General features: G+C 41.6%; 1 protein-coding gene across 2 annotated transcripts in view; it reads right to left on the reverse strand.

Annotated features, from left to right (window-relative positions):
• Positions 1–346: 346 nt before the first annotated feature.
• The window catches only part of UBE2E3 (ubiquitin conjugating enzyme E2 E3), an 82,916-nt gene continuing 57,295 nt past the window's right edge, over positions 347–25,967 (reverse strand). For both annotated transcript variants that reach the window (XM_032783815.2, XM_032783814.2), the window contains exons 4-6: positions 4,381–4,513; positions 2,680–2,827; positions 347–991 (exon numbers count right to left, since the gene is read on the reverse strand). In XM_032783815.2, the coding sequence (XP_032639706.1) occupies positions 894–991; positions 2,680–2,827; positions 4,381–4,513 (379 nt within the window). In that variant the 3' untranslated portion in view covers positions 347–893. The remainder of the gene's footprint in view (positions 992–2,679; positions 2,828–4,380; positions 4,514–25,967) is intronic.

Here is a 25,967-nt window from a genome sequence, read left to right on the forward strand (position 1 = left end):
GAAAACTCAGACTGACTATTATGGAAGCAGGATTGGGCCCATATAATGTATCCACAGTAACTGTCATAGCAACCTCTCACTAACTGCTCTCATTTTAACTTAAATAACCTTGTTAGTTTTAAAAAAAAAACCCAAAACAGGAAAATATTTTCTGTTTAAAAAAAAAAAAATCCACTGGAAAATGTTTACTTTTAAACAATCCATAGACATACATTTAATAGCAAGCCTTTGCTTGTGTATATTAATTTACCAGATGATCCATCGGGACCTGTGATACAATAGCTTTGCATCATGGTTATACTTAAATTCACTCCAATTCTAATTTAAATTAGGAAAACAAAGAAACTGCTCCTTGGGGAACATGTTTATTATGTTTGAGATGATACACTGGGTGCTCTCTGAGCTACAAAGGGGAAAAGGAAATCCTTTCATTACAAACTGACAAAGGTAAAAGTTAAAACAGTTTTCACAACAGCATGTACCACATATTGGAAATAGATCTGGGTTTAATACAAATGACATAATTCCTAGTAATCTACAGCTACCTTTAATAACTTCATACAGATAATGAATTAGGCTAAAATGCACTATAATATTTGGTTGACTTCAGGAACAGTATCCTTAGTACATCACAAAATACATTTTGATATCCCAAAGAAGCAAGACTTGCAAGTAGGCTTTTTAAACATAACTAATCTACAGCTACAAAGTTCTACTCCTGATAGCATTTACCTTTTTTTAGGGGGCAGAATCCCAGTCTTCAAAAGGATAAAAGCAGAGAGTAGAATCAGTATAACATATACACAGAAGTCCGTATTGTAAAGGCTATAAAGATTTGTTGCACACTGTAAAGTTGCCTTCTGCACCCTCACAGAGCACAAGTAGTTTGTCATTTATGTTGCATATCTCTTGGTCCACTGTCTGGCTATCCTGTCATGTTCTGCTCTGTTGGTCAGGTACTGAGTGGCTATGCTTCCGACCAGAGGATCAGCTGTAATGGTTTGGGGTAAAAGGAGAGGAAGATAGGGAAGAAAAACATTAGAAATCGTTCTATTAAAAAAGGAAACACTTTAAAAATTACTTGCTTCCCAGTACACTGTTTTTATTAGGCCAGAAAATGCTAGGCTTTGTAGCAGAGGTCTTGACACACAAGCCATTTTCAAGAACACCCAAAGCAGAATGAATAGGAAGGATTTTAATCTGTTTTGATTATCTGCAAGCGCCAGCATTTAGTTTATTTAAAAGACAGACAGACATCTGTGTTTAACGTTATAGCTTTTCATTTTAGCTGACTGTCTGAACAACAGTTACAGGCTAGGAGTTGTGTAAAACTAGAAGCAACCCATGAGCCTTTTGTGTGTGGAACAGCTTGATATTATGCAATGTATATATAATTCACACTTTTAAAATGTTAAACTTAAAAAAAGAAACTTCACATGCCACACGAGGCCAAACTGCTCCTGTATAGATTAACACATCACCAGTCAGAGGTGACAAAAGCATGGTCTGAAAGATTTCCTCATGACACCGTTAAAAGAACAGTTGGTTACTTCCAAGCTAAATTTTCAGACAGTCGCACCAGATTCTTCCGCCTCAACTGGAAGCCCATTCTCTGTAAAGAACCTCCTCACTAGTCCCTCAGAGTATGTCTACGCTGCGAAAAACAGACCCATGCAGCGAGGTGCAGGTATCCAGGCCCCAGCAGGGTAGCACCAGGGAAAGCACTCTCCCTCAGTCTCATTCAATTTGAGCTCTGGCTCCCTGCCCTGGTCAACTCACTCCCAACTCAACCCCTTTAACAACTTGAAAGAAAAGCAGGGAAGCTGAAATGTTGTTTGTTTACAGGGATAGGATTCACCATTAACACTTCACCTTCTTTGCTTTCCTCCTTCCTTTATTTGAAAACAGAGTGTAGCTTCAAATGAACAAACATGAAAACTTAGATATTTCATAGAGTAACTGTATGTACTAATTTACAGCATTTTTTTATGAATGCAAAGTGCTGGATGCATAGTGCTGTGTATATTAATGAATTCAAGGCTCTTTCATGATAAAACTCTTGACCAAATCCTGCTCCCATTTAACCTAGTGTAAATCCATTGATTTTAAAAGTATTGGGCCGTATTCCTTCCAGTTTCACGGTCTTGGAGTTGTTTGAAACAGTCACCTCTTACAAATTTTCATTTTATTCTCTTCGTCTCCCCAAAAAATATATTTAAGGAGGCTGAACAGGAAGCTGTTTTTCATATAATCAAGCGGTTAATGTAATAGACTGGTAGTCAGGAGATCTGAGTTCTGTTTCTGGATTGTCCACTGACCTGCCGTGTACGCTTGGGCAAGTCATGTCAACTCTCTGTAACCCCATTTCTTCCTTCTGTAAAATGGGATAATGCTGTTTACCCTCCTTAAAGACGGATCAGTGAAAAAAGCCATATGAGAGCTAAGGGCTGAAGTGCAGATCTTGGCACTGGCTATGCAAAGGCCAGAAAATCTATTACAGGGAGCAATCTTGCCATGATACAAGTTTAGATGGATTTAAATAAAACAAGGGGTTTTAATCTCTAATCTCAAACATCTATTTTTAGAATGACAGAATTATTCAGCAGAGAATCATCTATTGAAACATTTTTTGCAGCAAATGAGCAAGAGTTCATGCTTGGTAAATTAGAATTTGCTTACCAGGATTGCAGTCTGTCAAGAGAGAACAAATAGACAGCAAAACCTTTGAAATAGTCAAAGCAGGGCTCCAGTTGTCTTTCAGAATATCCAGACAGATGACTCCCTGACTGTTGATGTTGCAGTGATAGATTCTGGTACGGAAAGTAACCTAAAGTTACAGACAAAAATCGTTAAATGCTATCTATGAATAGCCTGTCCCTAGCTTTTGGGTAGCAGAAGTTTTGAAGGATGCATTCTGAATGGAGCAGAACTTCTGCAGAGACCTTTCTCGTTCACTGCATATTTTGTAAAATGCACTTATTAAAGTGTACATTTTGCTTCATTCATTGTAACTCTGCGGGAGCTTTGGCCTCATTCACTGCACATCTGGTAGGTAAATCACTTTTCTACAGACTCTTTGGCATGCACACAGTCATACATAGTACTACAAATACAGCGTGTATTCAGTATAAATATTATATTGTGTTTGAGTAACAGTTTGATCATGAGCAAGACTATATTACAATTATTGCAATGCATACATATGAAAAAATGGCTTGCATGTGTAATCTTAGCTTTGTCTTTTCCTTACTTTTCTGTACCTAACTGTGCAACCTTAGTATCTAAGCATTTTGCATACTAAATCATCATCACATCCCTGTTAGGCAGGAATTACTATAACACATTTCTACTGCAGTAAGTGCCATCATCCTTCTGTTTTAATTGATTTCAGATTAATATTCGTATAGTATGAAAATGATTTCTGTGCATAAACAAAATGAGTGAGAAATATTTCAATGCATTAGTTGCAGAAGCCACAGTTCATGGCAGAGATGAGTAAAACTTCCATTTTAATTTTACTGTACTTTGGGAGACACATATGAATGTTTCATGAAACTCATCCAACTCACATAATAGTATAATCTTGATGTGGAATTAGAAATATTCCGCAAAAACTCTTTGTCGTTCCATGAAAACAAACTTACTTCAAAGAACATTATGGTTTGTATTTTGTGCTTTTTGGGAAGTCTGAGAATGCATTATTTTTTATGTTGTGCCCCAAGGAACCAACATACATAAATAAATAAAGACACTTCAATGTGCAGTGCAGTCAAAAAGGCAAATCTAATCAGTTTCAGTTACACTGACATTTTATAATAATGGATACTGTCATAGGATTCTTAGCCAACTGGAAGGTACAATGTAACATTTTTTTAGTTGAATTTATTCAGTTCTAACATCCTTTCTTTTTGTTACTGTTTGCTATGAAACTTATGTGTAAAGAGAAGATATCTTTTATTGGAATTAGTTTTTCACCTATTACTAGGGCTACCAGATAGCAACTGTGAAAAAAGGGGACAGGGAGTAGGGAGTAATAGGTGCCTATATAAGAAAAATCCCCCAAAACGGAACTGTACATTTAAAAATGGGACATCTGGTCACCCTACCTATTACATCTGACCAATTACTTTAGAATTATCACTCAACTGACCATTAGGAAAGTTGGGGAAAAAAAACAGTATGAATTGTGAAGCAGACATATTTCTTGACATTGTTTGCCAAGATTTTCAAAGGTGGTTTTGGGGCATCTTTTAGGACATCTTAAAGGGGCCTGATTTTCAGAAAGTGCTGAGCACTCATCTGAAAATCAAGGCCTTTCTCCAAAAATCACCAGTCATTTTTAAAAATCTTGGTTACTATAAATAAAAACCTTACCCTTACCTTTGGTGGCTTGAATGGATAATCAGATGAAAATGTGATATCCAGGAAAAAAACACCACCTTCATATACAGAACCTGGAGGTCCAAGTATTGTTGATCTCCATTCATAAATATTATCTCCTTTAGGGCCAGCACTATTTAAAGAGAGAGGGAGAGAGAATCAATTGTACCTTTGTAAATAACATCTGCAGTGATTAACTTTTTACCAGTTTTATGTTTAATATCAATCATTTACATGACTTTAGCAGGTGCCAAGCTTCTCATTGACTTCAGTGGGGGATTACTGCTTAAAACTAGGCATTGTACATAGGTATCTAGCTGAATCAGGACCTTACTCCTTTTGAATGTTCTGGCAATGTGATGGATTCATTGGACCATCACTGTATTAAACACAATTCCCATCTTTGTGTTTTGGAGTATGTAGCGACAGTAAGCTTCTGTGTTCTGTCCTTCCAGTTACATGGAACACACATATAAAAAAGAAATTATACCTCACACTCACTCACTGGCTCTGGGGTATTAGAAAAAAATTGTCGCAATTTATATTAAGGGCACATTTATGAATAGTTTATAAAGGGTTAATATAATAAACAATTAATAGATGTTTTGATAAGTGCTTAATTGATTTAGAGATTGTTAGGCTGCAACAGGTGAACAGATTGTTTGTTTGTTTGTTTGTAACCATGGCTTATAGCCAGCTATAAACACCATCTATGGATGTGCTTATACCCAACTGTAAAATATACTACTCTAGTCTGTAATACCTATTAACCATTTATAAAATTATTTATAAAAGTATCTTAAAGTGTGATTAACAAGTGTAGTAGTGTTGAGCTGTTACATGTTTACTGTCACTTGTTTAGGATAATATAGAGTAAAATTTTGTACTCCCTACACTGGAAAGTTTAAGGTTCTCTTGTGGGGGAGGATAAGGAATTTAATCTATTGTAAAAACACCTCCAAATTAATAGGAACCCCCATATTTATATATTTGTGTTACTAAATGCTGTATATTTTAAAAATGGTTATATTACAGACATTTTCCTCAGGAAGGAAAGAGCATGTTATACAAATTTTCTAGCAGCTGAATTGATGTCAATATTACTAAACTGTTTATGAAATAATGAGCTAGCACTTTCCTAACTGCTGGGATGTTAGAATTAATGCTATAAAAATGTGAGAGTTCATCTACATCCCTTCACAAATATCCAAAACAAAACCCTTTCTCCATAAAGCAGGCATTGATTTAAAAAATATAAGTAAGTCTCTACAAAACCATAATTTAAGGTAATGTTTTGATTTTACATTTGCAGATTCCTCTCTTGATGAGATCCACGCTGACGGCTGTGCAGAGTAACATAGCTTGAGAAAGTGGCAATACGAGCACTCATGTCTGATTATAAACTAGTTTCTTTCCTGCTTTAATACGCAGAAGAGGAACTTTTTCATCATCATCACGCATCCAAATATCCTGTGTCATAAACATGGAAGCATTTTTAGCCTTAAGATGACATTCAAGAGAGAGCCAAATGCTGATTTTAATTATGAATTCTCTTCCAGTTATAATTCATAGCTTATTCATTTTTGTTAATCAGTGACTGTTTTATGTATTAAATAATTAGTCTGTTTGAGGCCTTTTCTTTATATTGCAAAAATAATCAGGAGTTCTAGCTAGCATTTTTAAATAAATTTTAAAAATAATCTCTGGTGGTATTGTAGCTATTGTCCCTTTACCAAAAATAAAAGTAGACAGCTTCCAGCTTATAATTCTTAACTTTGTTGAAAAGAAATACTACGGATAAAATTTGGGCCTGAAAACCTTGACCCATGTCCTTTTGATTTGTACTGCATGTACAAAGGAGTTTAACAAAAACTGCAGATAAATTTTAGAAGGATGCCAAGCAATAGTTCTTAATGTTGCAGTAAATTGTTTGTACCTCACATCGCTACTGTAGATTATTCCATTCATGCTTTCTAAAAAGCAATTAGCATAAGAACTAAAAATACTGGAGCAATAATGATAATATTTAAAACCCACCCAGGCCACTGAAAAGTTTTAATTAATTCTTGATATTCATCAGGCTTATAGCTAATTATTATGCTTGGAAACTAAATTTCTATGAAGCGATTCAATTTCAGCATTAGTTGTCCTAATGGTTATTTTATAGTCTAATGCAGAGGCTAGTGTTCTTGCCTCATGCGTTAGCTACCTTTCTTTCACACAACTCTAATGGCTGGATGGCATTCAATCAGATTAATGAAATGACTGAATTACAAGAGCGACATATTTCAGCCAAATGAATCAGTCACAATTAAGTTCTGCTATGGTGTCTAGCTTTGAGCCAATCTGGTAATCACTCACCATCTCGGAACAAGGCACCTATCAGTTAATAGCCCAGCATCTAAGTGCAATAACTGTCCACTTATTATTTAGTGTTATCTTCTATGTTCTATTAGTCCTATGTAAAAGGATAAGGTTACATGTGGGGAGGAGAATGCTGTTTTGAAGATTAGAATATTCTCACCTTTATAAGAGGGGAAGAAAGTGCCCTATTGGTACAATATTCAACAGCCCTCTCACAGCTGAGAAAACACTGCTACAACTTCAGAAATAAGATAACACTGTAACAGTAAATACACTCAAAGGAGAAAATTGTTAAATCAAAAAGGTTGGTCATTGCATTATTTTTAACTGAGGTTTGGGAAATTTGTTACAACAGTTGGAACAGTGCCACATGCTCCAATGGTGTGAGAGATACTTTAGCTTCACTAGTGACTGAAAACGCCAGCTATTGTGACATTATTGATATGTGGAAACCATACTTAAGAGTTTAATACACAGCTAAGACAACACAACAGGCTATTTCCAATCATTTTTTTTTCTACAGTACATTCAAGCACTAAATATTGAACAGCTGCTGGCTAAATTTACCAAGCTACATTTTATTCTTTTCTCTACCTGTCGAAAAAAGCAACACTCCCCACCTCACAGTGCTGATGGAGTATGACTGACACAAGGATCAGCAAATCAGAGACTAGAACCACTCACAATAGGATCAGGGCACCAAGAATCCAGTGATTAGAGAGGTTGTGGAGAGCACTAGAACCCAAAGGCCTAATTCAGCAAAGCGTTTAATCCTGTGTCTTCATGTAAAAATGTAAGTAGCCCCATGGCCTTGATTCTCCACTAGGTCAATATGCAGCTTAGAGATAGATAGTGGAGCACAGTGGCTGCAGGGAGCCAGATGCAGCTCGCTGACTCAGGCCTACTCAGCCCTGGCAAAAGCTAAGGGGCAGCCCTCACCTAGGCCAGTGGAAGATTGGGAGTAGTGGAGATTTGCTCTGGCACACAGACATCTAAGTAATCTAGCTACGTAGCATATCTGGGCAGTTAATTGCTACTGTCTTGCTGCCCTACCACATTAGTTGCTGGCACATCCAAAATTCAGTTTTGCAAATAGGCTAAAAAAAATGAGACAAAGGAACAAAGCAATCCCATTTTTTTAAAGTGACAAGAAATCTATGCTTTAAAATTTACAGAAAATTTTATTTTATAGGTTAAAAAAACTGATTAGTGCAATTACAGATTTATTGCTAAAATAAAGTTAACCAAAAAGAGCTGCTCCTTAAATACCTGCTGCTTCACTGATGGGAAGGACTATGACACAGGGCATGTCTACATAGAAGCTGGAAGGTGTTATTCCTAGTCTGGGTACACTTACATATGCTAGCTCTGCTCAAGCTGCCTAAGGGCAAGTCTACACTCCTGCTTAATTTGATCTCACTTACATTATGCATGGGTGTGGAAACATGCTTCTCCCTCCCCCCCTCCCACAGTGAGATAAGTTTCACTGTCTACACTGGCGCTATGTTGGCAGGAGACGCTCTCCTGTTTGCAGAGTTTACGCTGCTCACTGAGGTGGAGAAATTACACTAACGGGAGAGCGCTCTCCCATCGGCATAACATGTCTTCACCACAGTGGTGCCGCTGTGCCGAAGTAGCACTGTAGTGTAGACCTGCCCTGAGTACACTCTTGCCCGACCTCCAGGTACAAACAAAGAGTGGCCAGGCCGAGCCGCCACAGCCACTCTGCTATTTTAAGGTGCTATCATGTGCATGTTTACCTATGCTGGGAATTACACCTCCCTGTAGACGTATCCCAAGACAAGACAAGGGACATATAGGTATCTTATCTGAATGACAAACAGAAGCAATATATGTAACAGAACCTCAAGATGAGCACACATGGCCATCAGGGTACTGTGTAATCCTATGCCTGTAACCATTGCTCTCCCATACTCCTTTCCCTGGCCATCCTTTTCTTGCGGTCATCTAAAATTGGGCCTTGTCTATACCAGTCTTTTCTCCCTAAAACTTCCTGCCAGTGCTAAAACCATTGCAGCTCTAGTGTAGAAAAAGTGCCAGCAGTTTTATTCTCATGTCTTCTACATCTGCTCTGGATGAGTTAAGTGATGAACACACCTGCAGGAGCCTGGAGACCTATCTACACCGTACTTCCATCAATGCTATGCGTTTGAAGTTGCCGCGTTGGCTGCAAAGGTCGAAAACTTTGAGAGAAAAATGGTAGTGTAGATACATCCCTTGGCCCTGATCCTGCAATGAGCTTTGGTCGGTGCAGGGGACTATCTGCACAGAGAACAAGGTTTTAGTGCTTGGTTCCGCATCACTGATGTCAATGGAAGCAGGAGCAGACTATTAGCTTGTAAGTTCTTTGGGATAAGGACTTGGTCTTTTTATATGATTCTGTAAAGTGCCTAGGATACTCTGGGACAATTTGAAAATAAACACAAAATATAATTTCTAGTATGAATTTGATCTGAGATTTGTAGCACTGCAAGACTAGTAAAACAAATGCATCTCTTCTCAGAATGCACCTGTCCTTCCTTATAAAGTGTGAGAGTTTGTACAAACACTTGTCCAGAAGGTGGACTGAGCCTGAGATTTCTACAGGAGCTTTCCATGATTGTACCGGTTTTGGACAAGAAACTGAAAACAAACAAGACCTGTAATTTCTTCCACTCTTTTTAGGATTCTTTCAGTACAAAAGAGAATTCTAGGAAGCTTTCTGCCATCAAAGCCCCAATTTATTTAGCCAAAGACTGGCCAAGGATTGTTCATCAATACTGAGGTGCACTTTGTTTCGTAGGAACCTTCAGTGGCATATTTTTACAGATACCACCATTCTGTCTTGATTAGTCATGATAATGATGTATATTTTTTCATGAAATACAGTTTGTATGTACTGGTTTTATATTACTTTGATGCAAGAGAAGTTGGTCAAATTTACCAGTTTATTATGCACATCAGTGAAAATTATCTTTATTCATGTACTTTTTATTTAATGTTAGAATTACAACAAGAATGTTCCAATGTGCTACACTCTTCCTCTCTAGCTTTGATAAGCTCTCTGAGTCTAATGATTAGGATTCCTTGTTACAGTTCACTAAATGCATTCAAATCTCTCACCTGGAGCCAGTTGCAGGAACTTTGCCTAGAACAATAATTTCTAACTTAACTGCTGCGAGTGACAGTAAAATACCATATATTATTAAGTAGTCTTCCACTGACAATACTTCTCATCTTAAATAATTAGACCTAAAATTTAGGCACGATTCATAATTTCATAATGATGGGGTTGGGTAAATAAAAAGGAAGGGGTGTGTGTGAAGGTAATTTACAGCCACTTGCGCAAAGTCAACTGTATGCTGACCTTAATTATGGGAGGTAATGGGGGGCTGTAATATGCAAAGGTAATAATGAGATGTAATAAAGGAAAAAAAGATTGGCTGAATACCAGGAAAACGTCCAAACAATGGGATTTGTCAGACAGTGCAACAGCCTCCTAAGACAAGCTCTTACAACTACAATGGACACAGGTGACTGAAGAGACCTTTCCAGACTCTGATTGGAATTCCTGCCCAGCCAGGGCACTGAAAAGTTAAAAAAATTCAATAAAACAAAAGATACTACTCTATAGCCCCCCCCATGGCTGCCGGAGTGGTGCAACAGCCATAATGCTGATGTCAGTGGAGGCTTCCCCCAGCATGTGGGGGAATCACTGAGTGGCATAAAAGCTACCATAGCAATTCCTATGCCACTCACCTTTTCAGGCATGATTCCTTTACACTCTGTGTAAAGTGCTATGGTTAGAACACCTCTAATTGGGGATCCCCACATGTCAGAATGGCCCTTAGGATGCCAGGTAGAGGTTAGAGTGAATTTAAGACATTCTGATTTATGATGGGGAGTGGCCTTGTCCCCAATCAGCTTCAGGCAGCCAATTAAGCTGCAAATAGGGCATATTTAGGCTGTATGGAGAATGCTAATGAGAAGGAAGCTCACCTGTGAGGGAACAGGCACAACTTCTATCAAGCCAAGAGGCTAACCACAGTGGTTCAGGTGGCAAGAAGGAGGTCTGCAGTCTTTCTTCCAGAGGTAAGGGAGAAGGAAGGGTGGGGAGGATATAGGAACCCATGAGATAAGGTTTAAGCTAGCAGGCTTAAGAGGGATGGGTCTGACTAACAAGAAAGGATAAGCATACCGAAGCACGGTAGGAAATAATCTAGGAAAGAGAGCGGTAGGGTTGATGAAGTCCTAGACCATAACTGCTTGCTGTAGGGCCCTGGACTGGACTCTGAACTAGAGGGCAGACCTGGGTTCCCTTGCTAACCATTGCAGAGTGGTATTGCTAGGGCAACGAATGGGAAGACTGCCTGAGTCACTGTGGGAGTGATGTAGTCAGGACAGCAGGTGTGAAGACTGAATGATGCTGCTTATGCAGAGAGACTTTGAAAGAGTCCCCTAGAAGGTAGAACCAGGATGTGACCTGACCTGGCTAGAGGCTGAGTCATGAAGCAGCTGTACAGCGATTCCATAAGTGACAGGAGAGCAGCAATGGTGGAAGAGGCACTGACCTGGGCACAGCTAATGCCCAGAATTGCCAGAAGCTACTGAGTGGTGAGTAGAGTACCCCTTCTGTGGTGACAAAGCCCTTTTTGCAACATTTGCTATGTTCCATAAGTGATGGCATTGAAATGTGTCAGAGTAAAACTTCTGGGAATTTCAACCCTGAGATACTTAACAGGGACCCAGCAGGAATGGAAGTGAAGTCAGTGTGAAATGCATTCATTATTTACATTTATGGGGATTTCTAGAGTACTTAGCACAGTATCTGAGTGCTCATGTGTAGAGCCCTGCATGGATATAAAACTTGTGTCTGCATTCAGTCTGCAAACATGGTCCACAAATATAAATGGGTTATCTGCAGATTTGTGGGGCTCTACTTATGTCCTCCATACACAGAATGCTATATGGCTTTTATTGACAAGGCCCTCAGATGCAATTTTATCTCTACAACAGCCTAATTTTGAAAGAGAGTTTTTTTGCTGACATAGGACACGTTTTTAGAAAAGCAGGATATATACAGTAGAACCACAGAGTTACAAACTAACCAGGCAACCACACACCTCATTGCATATTTCCAGTTCTAAATCAGGCAACAGCAGAGAGAGGGGGGGAAAAAACAAGTACAGTATTGTGTTGAACACAAACTACTGAAAAAAAAAAAAGCAAGTTAAAAACAATTTGACAAAGTAAGGGAGCTGTTTGTGTGCTTGTTTCATTTAAATTAAGACAGTTAAAAACAGCATTTCTGAGCTGCATAGTAAGTCAATGCTGTATTAAGTCAAGGTTCAGCTGCAAACTTTTGAAAGAACAACCATAATGCTTTTGTTCAGAGTTCGAAACAACCTCTACTCCCAAGGTGTTAGTTACTCTGGAGGTCCTACTGTGTAATGATGATCTAATCAAAATGCCTTTTTTTGATACTGTGTATTTAGGAAACTAGATTTGAAGTAGTCTCATCAGTTTCTGCTTTATGTTCAAAAGTTCCAGTCCACTGTGAGCTTTATATAGCTGTAACTGTCATTTTATAGCTGACAGTTCAACGGCAAATGCCTTTTGCCTAAACAAGAAAGGTTGTTTACTGCTCTAAAACATCCATAAAGGGAGCATGTAACTGAAGATGCATGGAGTCTAGTTTACTGCACAAACCCTTGCTTTTGTCACTCCTTCAGTATATCATGCCCTTAAGCCTAAAGTCTAGAAATCACTGCTGGAAAAGCCTATTTCTTTGTCTTATGGATCTCCCGCTAATTCAGGCTTGATTGTGAAGTAGCATAGAACTTATTCCTGAGTATTTTAGAGCTGCAGAGAGAAATACTCATTTTTTAGACAATTAAAACTGCCAACTCTAAACTTCACTTCAGTTAAAGAACACAGCATTGTAATAAACACAGCTGGGTAATTTGTTAATCGTTTGATACTGCTGTCAAAGCTATACCATGGAGCTACCAAGTAATGTATTTTGGAAGGCTGATAGTTTTTCTCTGCCAGAAGACATGGGACAAAGAACCATTCAATTAATTCCTTGCTACTGTAGCTCAGCCTTACTTTCACATTTGTATTTGAGATAGTTTTTAATCCAATTACTTGATAATGTTAATCCTAACCAGGTTCAATCTTTTTTCCAAAACACACAGAAGAATTCCATAAAGTTAGAGTTCTTGCCATTTTCCTGTTGGGCAACACAATCTGGAAAAATTTAATTTGGTACAATAAAAAATATTGAGTTTAAGCCAATCAGTGCGTTGCTTCATTGTCAAAGGATACAAAAGTCAACAGACAGACTTGTAATTAAACATACTCTACCCCAGGGTAGGCAACCTATGGCATGCGTGCCGAAGGCAGCACGTGAGCTGATTATCAGCGGCACTCACACTGCCTGGGTCCTGGCCACCAGTCTGCGGGGCTCTGCGTTTTAATTTAATTTTAAATTAAGCTGCTTAAACATTTTAAAAACCTTATTTACTTTACAAACAATAATAGTTTAGTTATATATTATAGACTTATAGAAAGAGACCTTCTAAAAATGTTAATGTATTCCTGGCACGCAAAACCTTAAATTAGAGTGAATAAATGAAGACTCGGCACACCACTTCTGAAAGATTGCTGACCCCTGCTCTACCCAAACAGTACATAGTTTTATAATTCTGACAACTCACTTATTTTTTGAATGTCACAGAAGAGAAATCCAAATAGTGGGATCTGTGGTCATTAAAAGACCTACACCAAATCTGAACTTTGACTAGTTAAAAAAATAACTTGAAATCAACATAAAATTCCATTAATGCTACAAGCACGTGTTTACAATAAATGTCTTTTAAAGAATAATTTCCCCTCAAAAACTTAGTTGAAAAAGTAAAGGAAAATATTTTCTGCTATTTCAAAACATTTTGTAATGGGCCAGTATCTGACTTTGCTAAGAAGACAATAAAATGCCAGTTCTCATGTCTCCTTACTAGAACTACTCTGAAATCTTTCTTTGTCCAAGCCTGTGAAAGCCTGACTGTCAACTCAAGGGCATTTCTGTGTGTGCAATAATTTTTGAATGCAGCCTCTGATCAATTCCAAAGCATGTTCTAGGACAGAGATGGGCAAACTATGGCCCGCGGGACCTGCCTGCCTGGCCCCTAAGCTCTTGGCCCCTCCTCTGCTGTTCCCCCTCCCCCGCAGCCTCAGCTCGCTGAGCTGCCGGCACAATGCTCTGGGCGGCGGGGCTGCGAGCTCCTGGGGCAGCGCAACTGCAGAGCCATGGCCTGACCCAGTGCTCTGTGCTGCGCGGTGGCATGGCTGGCTCCAGCGAGGCTACCTATCCTGGTGCTCTGGGCTGTGCAGCTGCAGTGCCACCAGCTACTGGTGCTCCAGGCAGCACGGTAAGGGGCAAGGGAGTTCAGGGTGGTGGTGGTCAGGGGTGTGGATAAGGGTTGGGGTGGTCAGAGGGTGGGGAACATGGGTGCAGGGGTTCCTGGGGGCAGTCAGGAAGGAGAAGGGGTGGCTGGGGGAGGGGGAGAGTCAGGAATGAGAGGAAGAGTTGGATGGGGCAGTCAGGGGACAGGGAGCAGAGGCGGGGCAGAAGTCCTGGAGGGGGGCCATCAGAGAACAGGGGTGGTTGGATGGGGCAGGAGTCCCAGGGGGGCTGTCAGGGGAAAAAAACAGGGGGAGGTCGGATGAGGGTGTTGGCCGGGCCACATCTGGCTGTTTGGGGGGAGGGATAGCTCAGTGGTTTGAGCATTGGCCTGCTAAACCTAGGGTTGTGAGTTCAATCCTTGAGGGGGCCACTTAGGGATCTGGAGCAAAAATCAGTACTTGGTCCTGCTAGTGAAGGCAGGGGGCTGGATTCCATGGCCTTTCAAGGTCCCTTCCAGTTTTAGGAGATAGGTATATCTCCAAAAAAAATAATCCAAATTTCAAATAAGTATGTGATGGGTTGGATCCCTTGGGAAGCCACCTGATTTGCTGAGATATCACTGATTCTACCAGCATGGGCTCCCTTTCATAGAAGATTAAGGTTGGAAGGGACCTCAGAAGGTCATCTAGTCCAACCACTTGCTCAAAGCAGGACCAATCCCCAGAGAGATTTTTACCCCAGTGCCTTAAGTGGCCCCCTTGAGTATTGAGCTCACAACCCTGGGTTTATCAGGCCAATGCTCAAACCACTGAGCTATCCCTCCCCCCTTTAACCTGTCTTGCTGAGTCAGGCTCTCAAAATCTCCTCTAATACACACACAGGCAGGGCCACACCCAGCTGCAGATCCACTCTGGAAAGACTCCTCTTAAGCAACTTGCTCCAGCACTCAGATGCCCACCTCCCTTGGAGTGCAGACACAAAGATATTGTATGAAATTTGCCCCCTCCCTCAATGTGAAGAGACGTGTGCACACTTCTTACCCCCACAATTAGAAATTACAGAAACTGGGTTTAATAATAAACAAAACAATTTTATTAACTATAAAAGACAGATTAAGTGGTAAAAGGGGTAACAAACAGAACAAAGCACTTTACTAAGCAAATGAAATCACACATGTAAACTAAGCTATTTCACTAATGAAATTGGTTACAAATAGTATTTCTCACCCTAGATATTGTTGCAGGCAGTTTGCAAAGCTTCTGTGGTTCAGAGTTCAGTAATAACCCTTTTCTGACTAGAGTCCTCTCTGTCTGGACTCCCCCCTTGCCTTCCCTTTTGCAGTCTTTCTTCTTGGGCAGACAAGCTATGGAGAGGAGGGGTCCTGTTTGCCTTCCTCCTCGCCCTTAAATAGGATTTACATAAGGCGGGAATCCTTTGTTTCCCAAACCTGCCCCCCACTTTCCTGACCCTGTAGACAAGACTACCTGATCCTGTAGTATCACAGCATCCGTAAGTCAGAGGCAGTATGGCGCATCCACAGGAATGCCAAACTTTTCACAGCTCATTGCCCTACCTGATGGGCCATCCACCCCTGTCTGGCTTTTCCATTGTTGTACCTGAAGCGTTAGCAGTGGGTGTCACCCAACGTAACATAGTTGAAATACAGATACATAGTCAATATTACTAACTTCAGATTCAGAAATGGTACAGGCATACAAACTGGATAATTTCATTCAGTAAATCATAAGCTTTCCAATGATATCTCACATAAGCCATCTGGCATAAAGTATATCTCAGTTATGTCATTCATATCTTACGCATATTTTCATAAAGAATATCGAATGACACATCACAAAGCAGTCTCACTGAAAATGTCCTTTTTAATTAAAAAATAGCTTTGAACATTTAGTCCATTTACAAAGTTTGGTGTCTATAATCTATCAGTCAGGGTGGTAACATGAGTAGCCTGATTTTCAGGGGGATGAATCTCTGAAATCACTGGAAGCTGTCAAAACAGGCCACTCATGCATGTACCTAAATGTGGATTCAGATGCCTAACTTTTAGACATCCAACACTGAAAAACTGGCCTAAATATTTAATAAAATATTCTACACATTCTCTTCTGCTGAGCATATTAACATCTGTAATTAAAAAAAAACAAACCCAAAATACTACGCATACACCAGAATATCTGAAACTTCCTTTTCCAGACAGCAATGCAAAACAACTCCACCAATGAACAGTGTTTTCAACAAAACCCACACAGCTCATTACACAATCATCCTAGATTATAGTTCAGGTCCAAAGGCTGATTCCAGGAATAAATAATTGAAAGCTGTTACTATTGTGGAAATATCCCTGTATCCTGATAAGGAAAAAAAATGCAATGCAGGGAACAGAATTTATTTTGGGACTTTGTGAGAACTCAAGAAAGAGACAGTCACCATGAAATCACTCTTACTGATATTTATCTGTGTCCACGTGTCAGAAAATCAACACCCTAGATTCTTGGTAGTACTGAGGAAGGATTGTGCTGCTCTACTTTTGTTGCAATGTCATGTTGATACAATTGCTTCGCTCTCTCTAACAACTTTTATCTACAACAAACATTTCAATTTTTGACCTCAAAATCAAACTGTTGGCCTAACCTAAGGGCTTCCCTACACGGCCCGCAGTTTGGACTATGGGAGTATGAATAGCAGCAAGGCTCCAAAGTGCTGCACTGTAACTCCTCCATGTAGACACTGTGGCCATGAACTATAGATTAATGTAATCTTCGTCAAACAGGATTATGTTAATACAAACTAGAAACCTTTTAATTAACGCCTGAAATGTCCATGTGGGGGAGTTACAGAGCAGCACTTTGGTGCATGCTGCTATTCACACACCCGTAGTCCAAACTGCAGGGCAGAGTAGGCATAGCCTTAGTCAATTAGTGGTTTAGTTGTCTTGGTCACATAGGGCACACCTGCATTTAAATTTAATTCTATTCTTTTGAAAATTCTTTCTCCCCCCGCCCCTGATTCATTTCCACATCCAAGACTAAGCATGGATAAAGTTAACAAAACAGAATAGGGAGAATCTCAATTCATTGGATAAGTTCCTTGAGGCCATAAAAATCTGAGAAGCATCTCTCTGAGTAGCAATAAAAGGCTGGACTCGTCAAAAATAAAATTGTCTCTCCAAACAAAGAGGGCCAAACAGCCTTTTACCATTCATTCTAAGAGCTATTTTCCCCCACCTCCACCAGCCAGCCATGCCTCAGTGAAACTGCATTAGTTCAGTCTTTATAAGGGTTAACACAGGCTGGATAGAATAGTTTGTGCGAAATCATTTTCCTGGTAGAGCTCTTCCTTGTTAAATATAACCCTCAACAACTGATTAAAGTAGGCAATTGTGTGGGAATTCTGAAGTACAAATCTTCTACCCCTTTTAAATCCACTTAGTGCTCAACTATTTGAGGTGATAAGCAAGGAGGTGTGAATTTCTTCACATGCTTGACCTTTTTCTATCTTCCCAGAAGCTTCCTGTTACAGTCTTTCTGCTTCTCCTGTTTACAAATCACATATTTTATTCCATGAACAGATATGTTGCTTAAATCTTGCTAGTTACTGATTCAGTAATTTAACATATACATTTTTTGAAGTAGGAACAAGATATAGTTTTCCTGCTCCAAGTCCTAATCATTGCAGCCTATATCACTAATCACTCAAGAAAAACAGAATAAATATTAAATAGACTCTTGCCACTGCAGACACCACCTGCTTTCACAGGTGAATTGACACCACCTTCACAGTTTGATCAAAACCTGACTGAATAAGCACAGCTATCTAATTTCTTAAGGGTCTATGGATGGAGGAATTGAATATCAGCCTAATCCTTTGGGGATTAGGTTAGCAAGAAGGACCTGTGGTAAAAGTGGCACTGTATAGCTGATTCCCTCCATATTATCTCCTAGAACCTGTGATGGGGTGTCCACCCCACACAAGATTGGAAGCGGTTAAGATGGCCCAAGCAGGCCAATTTAATTCCACGGGCTGCACCTCAAAGAGCCGGTAGCTAACTGAAAGCAGGCTCAGCTGGGCAGGAACAGGTGAGGCCGATAAGAGCCAGGTAGCTGGGAACAGAATGGGGCTACTGCAGGGATAGGGCAGCCACTCTCTGGGAAGAGGGTTTGGAGCTGGTACACCCAGAGAGAAGGGAAACCCGGGGGGTAGGAAGCAGTCCAGGGTAGGAGGAGTGAAGGCAGAGAGTGAAAAGCCCAGAACTGCTGGGTTAAGGGTCTCTGGACTGGAACCTGGAGAAGAGGGCGGGCCCAGGTTCCCTATCAGCCACCAAGAGCGTGCAATAGAGCGATGAGGACAGTGAACTGGAAGACTGCTTGAGTCACTGTGGGTCAAAGGATTCAAAGGACTGTGCCCCGGAAGGGGGAACACTGAGTGATCCAGCTGGAGGGCGAAGTCATGAATAGGACGCTGTGGTTCCTGGAGTGAGATGGGCGACAGACCAGAGAGAAAGTTGAAACGACAGCGTGCAAATCATGGAAGGGGGCATCTACCTTGACAGCTAATCCCTAGAGTGACCAGGATGATGTACCAGCCCAGCAGTGAATGGAGCACCCTGTGACAGGATCACCCCCACTGCAGTCCCTACACTACACTATTCTTCCTCCTGCAAGAGAGCAGGATGGAACTCAGTCAGCGTTGGTGGCAGATGATTGTTGCTGCAGTAACCCCAGGAAGTCATCCTCCTCCCTCCCCTCTTATGAATGAGCTGCCTCTACACTTGTAGCTTCTGCCATTCTGGAGAGCAAGACCAGACCAGGAAACTAGTGAGAGAACCCAGGTCTCTTACAAGTTTGTGCAGAGCATTAATCTTAAAAGAAAAAACAAACTGATTCTTAATGACCTAGCAAACCTGGAAGCCCAAATGAGTGTGACTATTTTTCACCAAAAACTGAAATACACTTGAAATAAAATCTAATTACAATTAGTATATCTGAGCCAATTGCCAGTGGTTACCAACTAGATGCAAAGGGAAATCCAGATGACAACAGAGATGCACTAGTTTTCTGTAAGTGACTGTAGTAAGTATCCACTTGTTTTAATCATAAAAATAACTAACTCGTTTAGACATTTATCAGATACAGTAGCTAGCTCCTAAATTTAAGCATAGGGAAATACCATGGTGTCTCTGACACCATGTGGCAAAAGCTGGTAAACTCTGACACTTTCTTTTAATAAGACTCACCTTCTTGTAACAGGAAGACTTTTTTGAAATAGCATGTCTGACACAGGGGCTCTCAGACCACCTGTGGCACAAATTGCAATTTTTTGCAAGCACATTACCATGACGAATACACATGGAGGTACCAATTTAAGTTAAAGATTCTATTTTCAAATTCATCCTGTAGTATAGCGTATGCTGATAACCGCTTGTGACCTTTTTGAACATTCAGATTGTTGGACTGAGGATATCTCTGCTCAATTTTCTTCAATAAGAGGAACACTCTCTGCCTTATGTGTGGCAGAGCCTGAGGTGGCACATACGAATGCTCTGAAGCTCTCTTCGATGCCTCAACACACTTCCTTGACTCCCAAAAGCTTCAGAGAACGGGAATGCTTCAAAGCTGTCAAAGCTTCAGTCACTTTTTCTTAAGCGAACTTAATGTTTCAAGATTGACAGTACTTGAAAATGAAGCCTTCTGTTGCTCTACACAAAAGTGCACCATGGGCATCAGCAGTGAAGATTCTCCTCAGCAGTCCACGTGCTTCAGGACTGACAGTGGAGGGACCAAATTTAAGTTCTTTAAAACGTATACAGGGCTCTCCCTTTTGTCTTATACATAGTCAGCATATAGCTGTAGGTAGCAGGAGTTTTAGTTAGTGTTCGTTATGATGGCTCCTCTGATGGGGTTCCTTTGGGGGAAAAAACAGAGGTTACCTGATGACTTTTTGTCACTAGTTAACTGAACAGAAGAAAAAAGAACGAGGAGTACCTGTGGCACCTTAGACTAAAATTTATTTGGGTATAAGCTTTCGTGGGCTACAGCCCACGTCATCGGATGCATGCAGTGGAAAATACAGCAGGAAGATGTATACACAGAACATGAAAAAATGGGTGTTACCATACCAACTCTAATGAGACTAATTAAGGTGGGCTATTAGCAGCAGGAGGAAAAACATTTTGTAGTGATAATCAGAATGGCCCATTTCAAACAGTTGACAAGAAGGTGTGACTAAGTCTCGTGTTGAGATCCACTGATGTAAAATGCTATGTAAGAACTAGGTATTATTGTAACACAAACAGCAAATATCCATGGCAATGTGCTCCAACAGACAGGCCAGGAGTAAGAAACTTAGATTCTTTTGCTAGCTTTGCCATTGACCCTGGGCAAATCATTTCATCTCTTTCTGCCTGTTTCCCCTCCCACCCTTTGTCTGCCTTATCTAGTTAGATTAGGGGTGGGCAAACTTTTTGGCCCGAGGGCCACATCTGGGTATGGAAATTGTATGGTGGGCCAGGAATGCTCATGAAATTGAGTGCTGGGTATGGGAGTGAGTGATGGCTCCGACTGAGGGTGTGGGCACTGGGGTGGGGCCATGGATGAAAGGTTTGGGGTGCAGGAGGGTGCTCCAGGCTGGGACGGAGGGGTTGGGGCACAGCAGTGCAGGTTCCAGGCAGCACTTACCTAAAGCAGCTCCCAGAAGCAGCCTCATGACTCCCCACTGGCTCCTACACGGAGGTGCGGCCAAATGGCTCTGCATGCTGCCCCATCTGCAGGTGCTGCCCCTGCAGCTCCCATTGGCCATGGTTCCCAGCCAATGGGAGCTGCAGAACTGGCGCTTGGGGCTGCAGCAGCACATAGAGCTCTCTGGCTGCCCCTATGTGTAGGAGCTGGAAGCCTCCAGGAGCTGTGTGGAGACACGGCACATGCAGAGCAGGGCAAGCCCCCAACCCTGCTCCCTGGCGGGAGATCAAGGGCTGGATTAAAAGGTCTGACTAGCTGGATGCGGCCCATGGGCTGTAGTCTGCTCACCCCTGATTTAGATTGTAAGATCTTTTGGGCAGGAACTGTCCCTTACTGTGCATTTGTACAGTACCTAGCACAACAGGGCCTCAGTTTAGGTTGTGGCCTTTAGGCTGCTTCTATAATACAAAATTTATTAATATTAATGAAAACTGAAAATTCCCCCATCTAAATTTATCTCAATGTAATTACCTGATCTTAATCCACATGACCCCATTTTGTATACAACAAGGAATTCTGGGTACTTTATACACAGCAGACAACTATAAGAATGGTCATACTGGGTCCATCTAGCACAGTATCCTTTCATCTGACAATTACCAGATGTCTCAGAACCAATCAACAGAACAGGGCAATTACCAGTGACTCATCCCGTTATCCAGTCGCAGCACCTGGCAGTCAGAGGCTTAGGGATACCCATAGCATAGGGTTGTATCCCTGACCATCTTGACTAATAGCCACTGATGGATCTCTCCTCCATGGACTTACCTAAGTCCTTTTTTGAATCCTGTTATAGTTCTGGCCTTCACACAATGCACAACTTGTAGAACTCATTGCCAGAAGATGTTGTGAAGTACTTGCTTCTGTTTATTGTAAACCTGTTTCCTATTAATTTCACTGTGTGGCCCCTAGTTCTTGTATTATGTGAAGGGGTAAATAAAACATCCTCCTTCACTTCCCCATACTAGTCATGACTTCCTAGACTTCTATCATATCCCCCCATAGTCACCTCTTTTCCAAGATGAACAATCTGTCTCTTTTTTTTTTAAATCTCTCCTCAGAGGGAAGCTGTTTCAAACCCTTAATCATTTATTTTCCAGTTCTAATTTAACTTTTTTGAGATGGGGCAACCAGAACTGCATGCGGTACTCAAGGTGTAGGTATACCATAGATTTATATAGCGGCATTATGATATTTACTGTCTTATCTATCCCTTTCCTAATGGTTCCTAATATTCTCTTAGCTTTTCGACTGCCACTGCACATTGAATGGATGTACAACTCAGATAGATCAGAACTATAAACCCCTATGAATTAGTTTTAATACTAAAATATTACAATTCAGATGATATTTGAGAAAATATCATGCATCATGTGCATGTACGTGTGTGTGTGTATATATAAATAAAATACATTGTTGTAGTGTAAAACGAATTTGTATTATGTTAAACACCCTGGGAAATGGTTGAATTGTTCCATTGCAGATGGAACACTGTATTCAGAAAATATAGCTTAAGAAAAAGCAGACTGAAGAAAATGTACCTTCCTCTGAATCCTTTGGGCTCTTTAACAGTGTTAATTTAATGAAATAGCTCTTTGAGATGATTGTTCTATGTTGGGGCAGCTGTTGGAGTGCACCACACTGAATAGCACATATTCCGGGTAGGCATGAATGTAGGGCTTCAAATACACAGGACTTCACTGAACAGCTTGTCAGCCGCAGCAGAGCATCAAGAGGCACTTTCAACAGCTAAGAAGTTGGTGGCCAACAGAGAATGTTGTAGTAGAGCTGTTATTGATGGCAAGAGACCAAATGCCCTACATGTTCATTGCACCTTCTCTGTCATGAACTGGGGCTGTATCACTACAACTTGTGAATTCTGATTGATGTGAAAAATGGCTGCCAGGAGTGTGGGTCCATACTGCTAGCAGGCACATACCAGACAGACACATAGGGGAAATACTTAACGTTAATGATTGTATTTAACTCTCACAAAGGTAACACTAAAAAAAATGCATTCCAATTTTAGCTTCACCCTCCTGCCCAAAATGGGAACTTACCAGCAGAACACAAGAGACCAGGAGAGGGGTTAAAATAAAAAAAAAAGACATAGGAACAGGGCAGGGTCAGAGAAGAAACGAAAGTGCTGGGCAGCAGAAAGCAAGGTCATAGTATCTGGATAAGGGGCTACAGCAAGGAGCAGACTCTTTGGGGCAAACAAAGGCTCCTGCCCACTTTCTGGAGCTCAGATGGCCCCAGGGATTCTGGACAGCCCAAAGAAAGCCCTGGAGTTGTCAAGGAACTCGTTTAGGGTTTTGTATGATCTGTAGTCTCCTGTGCGTCACACCATTAAGTATAAAAAGGTGTTGGGGTATGTCTGAGCCGACGTTAAAGCAATGTCGCAACAATGCATCAACGTGGCTGTGTAGTCGCAGTTCCAGTGCTGGGAGAGAGCTTTCACAGCACTATCTACGCTGCTACTTCACAGCACTGAAACTTAGGGCTGGTCTACACCAGGGGGGGAAATCGATCTAAGATACTTCGACTTCAGCTACGCTGTTCACTTAGCTGAAGTTGTGTATCTTAGATCGAGTTACCTACCATCCTCACAGCATGGGATCGACATCTGCGGCTCCCCCTGTCGACTCCGCTACCGCCGTTCACGTTGGTGGAGTTCCAGAGTCGACAGGAGCTCAGTCAGGGATCGATATATCACATCTAGATGAGACGCAATATATCGATCCCCAAAAAATCGATTTCTACCAGCCGATATGGCCGGTAGTGAAGACAGCCTTACAGGCTCCCCCTGAGTGAAGAAAGTTTCAGTGCTGTAAGTGGCAGTGTAGACGAGGGGTATGTGTGGACTGCCTTTACAATGAGCGCATGCCCCTAAGAGTTAAACTAAACCAGAAGCTTCAAATCTTTTGAGTGGAGTTCTGAGAGGGGGATATGTCTAAGTAACTGGGTATCTCTGTCAGTGCTGGTCCTGGGGCCTAGGGCAGGTGGGCTGACAAGAGGTAGCAGATGGTCAGGAAATGTGGCAGAGAGGCCAAGAGAGGAACCAGTGCTGCAGCCTGCTGAGACTCCAGAAACTTTACACCCCAGGGGATCCAGAGCACAGATGCTTAGATTCCTCTCTTAGCCGTCTGAATGGGTGGCTGGCAGGGAACGCTGCCAAGGATCTGTGATAACCTTCACATCACACGCTGCAGACTCATGAACCAAAAGCAATAATCCCTTCCCTCATACTCTGCTCATGCTGGCCAGTGCATCTGTTGCAGAAGCCTCCTTCCTGAACACTCTGCAGTATGGCAGAAGGACCGCTGCCCTCAAAGCAATCCTCATCTAAAGCATCTGGGGTCCACACAACCTTGCATGGCCTTACCATATCCATTTCCCCACCCCAATAGAAAATGGAACCACATAAGCTACACTTTGTTTAGGGCCTTCTACATCTCTCTTATTTGGGTTACATAATTTGATTGTACATTTAAATGATGATAGGCTTAATCGGGGTAGAGTTTTGAAAGGAGATATTCAGCACAATTTATTCTTAGACAAGAGTAAGCTTAATGAATTACCACTGTTGTAAAATTCATCGAGTTATGTACAAATTAGATATGATTACTCATTCAACATGTCTTAATATTGTATACTGATATATAGCTCTGTTTTCATAATATTTTTCAGTCACATAATTTAATGCCCTTGCTAATTTAGGCAAACATTTAGTTAGTAATCCAGTACAACTAGCGTCCATTTTGACAAGCAGTCCAACTAAAGAGTGGGGGTGTGTGTGTGTGTGTGTGTGTGTGTGTACACAAACACACACAAATTTGCTCCCATTCTAACTGTTAAAACTTGGGCAGTATTACAAAGAAATGGCATTTAAGAAAAAGCTTTGTGCAGCTCTCATTCTACACGCTCATTGCACTTCACAGAAACAAGCTGTTGAGATCAAACTGCTCTACAAGTTAAACCATCAAGATCTCCTCCCAATAGTTACATGATTATATAAAACCCGAACTTTATCATAGAAAAAGGCTAATACCACCTCAGTGAACTCTGTCTAACTCTAGGAAATCCTTCTAGAATCTTAGTGTTATAACTTCTGTAATCCATGTGTGACTTGTCAGTTGGCCCACCGAGCCTCTAGGGGATGGTGGGGGGCTACTGCCTCGCTGGCCAGTCTGAGTCACGCCATCTGTCACTAGGGAATTAGCGGAGGGAGGGGTGCCAGTCTGTATAACGCGCCCCCCCTTGCGCCGGGGAGGGGGGCACTGGCGAGGGGCTGTAGCGTTGTCGGGATTCTGCTACCTGAGGCAGGTTTGCCGGGGCAGAGGAACGCAGGCTCACTCAACTCCACAGCATTCCAGCCCAGGGCCCTGACAGTGGCAGGGCGAGGGTCATGACACTGGGTCAGCCGGGTCCTTCTGCGACATGCTGACCAAATAGACTCAGCGCACAGTGCAGTTCTGTCTCTGGGCTACTTCCTACCCGGTCCCTCCAGCTCATCTGGGTACTCAGCTGCTGGCAACTCCAGCTTCCCCTCCGCATCAGGCAGTCCTGGTAGCCCCAGTCCTTCCTCCAGGTCAGGTTTTTTCCTGGTCCAGGGTCTCACCAGGTGAGGCAGCAGGGTCTGAAGGGAGCAGTCTGCATCTGCCTCCCTCCCTGGTGCTGCCCTGATTGGGCTAAGGGCCCGCCCTTTGTACTTCCTGTTTCACCCCTCCCCTTCTGGGGGGTGGAGTAAATTTGGCCTGGCTCTGCCCCCTCAGGCTGAAAGAGTGGCTATTTACCCTCAGCTTTGGAGGGAAGCCACCCTGGCTCCCTACACCATTGTACTACTACAGAACTCATCGCCAACCATTCAAGAAACTACACACACACAAATTTCCTACAGAAGTACCAGGGAAGGATGGTCCTAACTGACAGATTTAATTAATAGGTTTTTCTTCCCTTAATCTTAATTTTAGGAAATGAACAAGTAGTGCCTGGAAAAATACAACAGAACAAATTCTCTTCCCTGACTCTGTTACCCTTTGTGCCACTCCTGTAGCCAAAAGGGA

Source organism: Chelonoidis abingdonii, chromosome 10 (genome assembly GCF_003597395.2).
Source record: "Chelonoidis abingdonii isolate Lonesome George chromosome 10, CheloAbing_2.0, whole genome shotgun sequence".
Lineage (NCBI taxonomy): Eukaryota > Metazoa > Chordata > Testudines > Testudinidae > Chelonoidis > Chelonoidis abingdonii.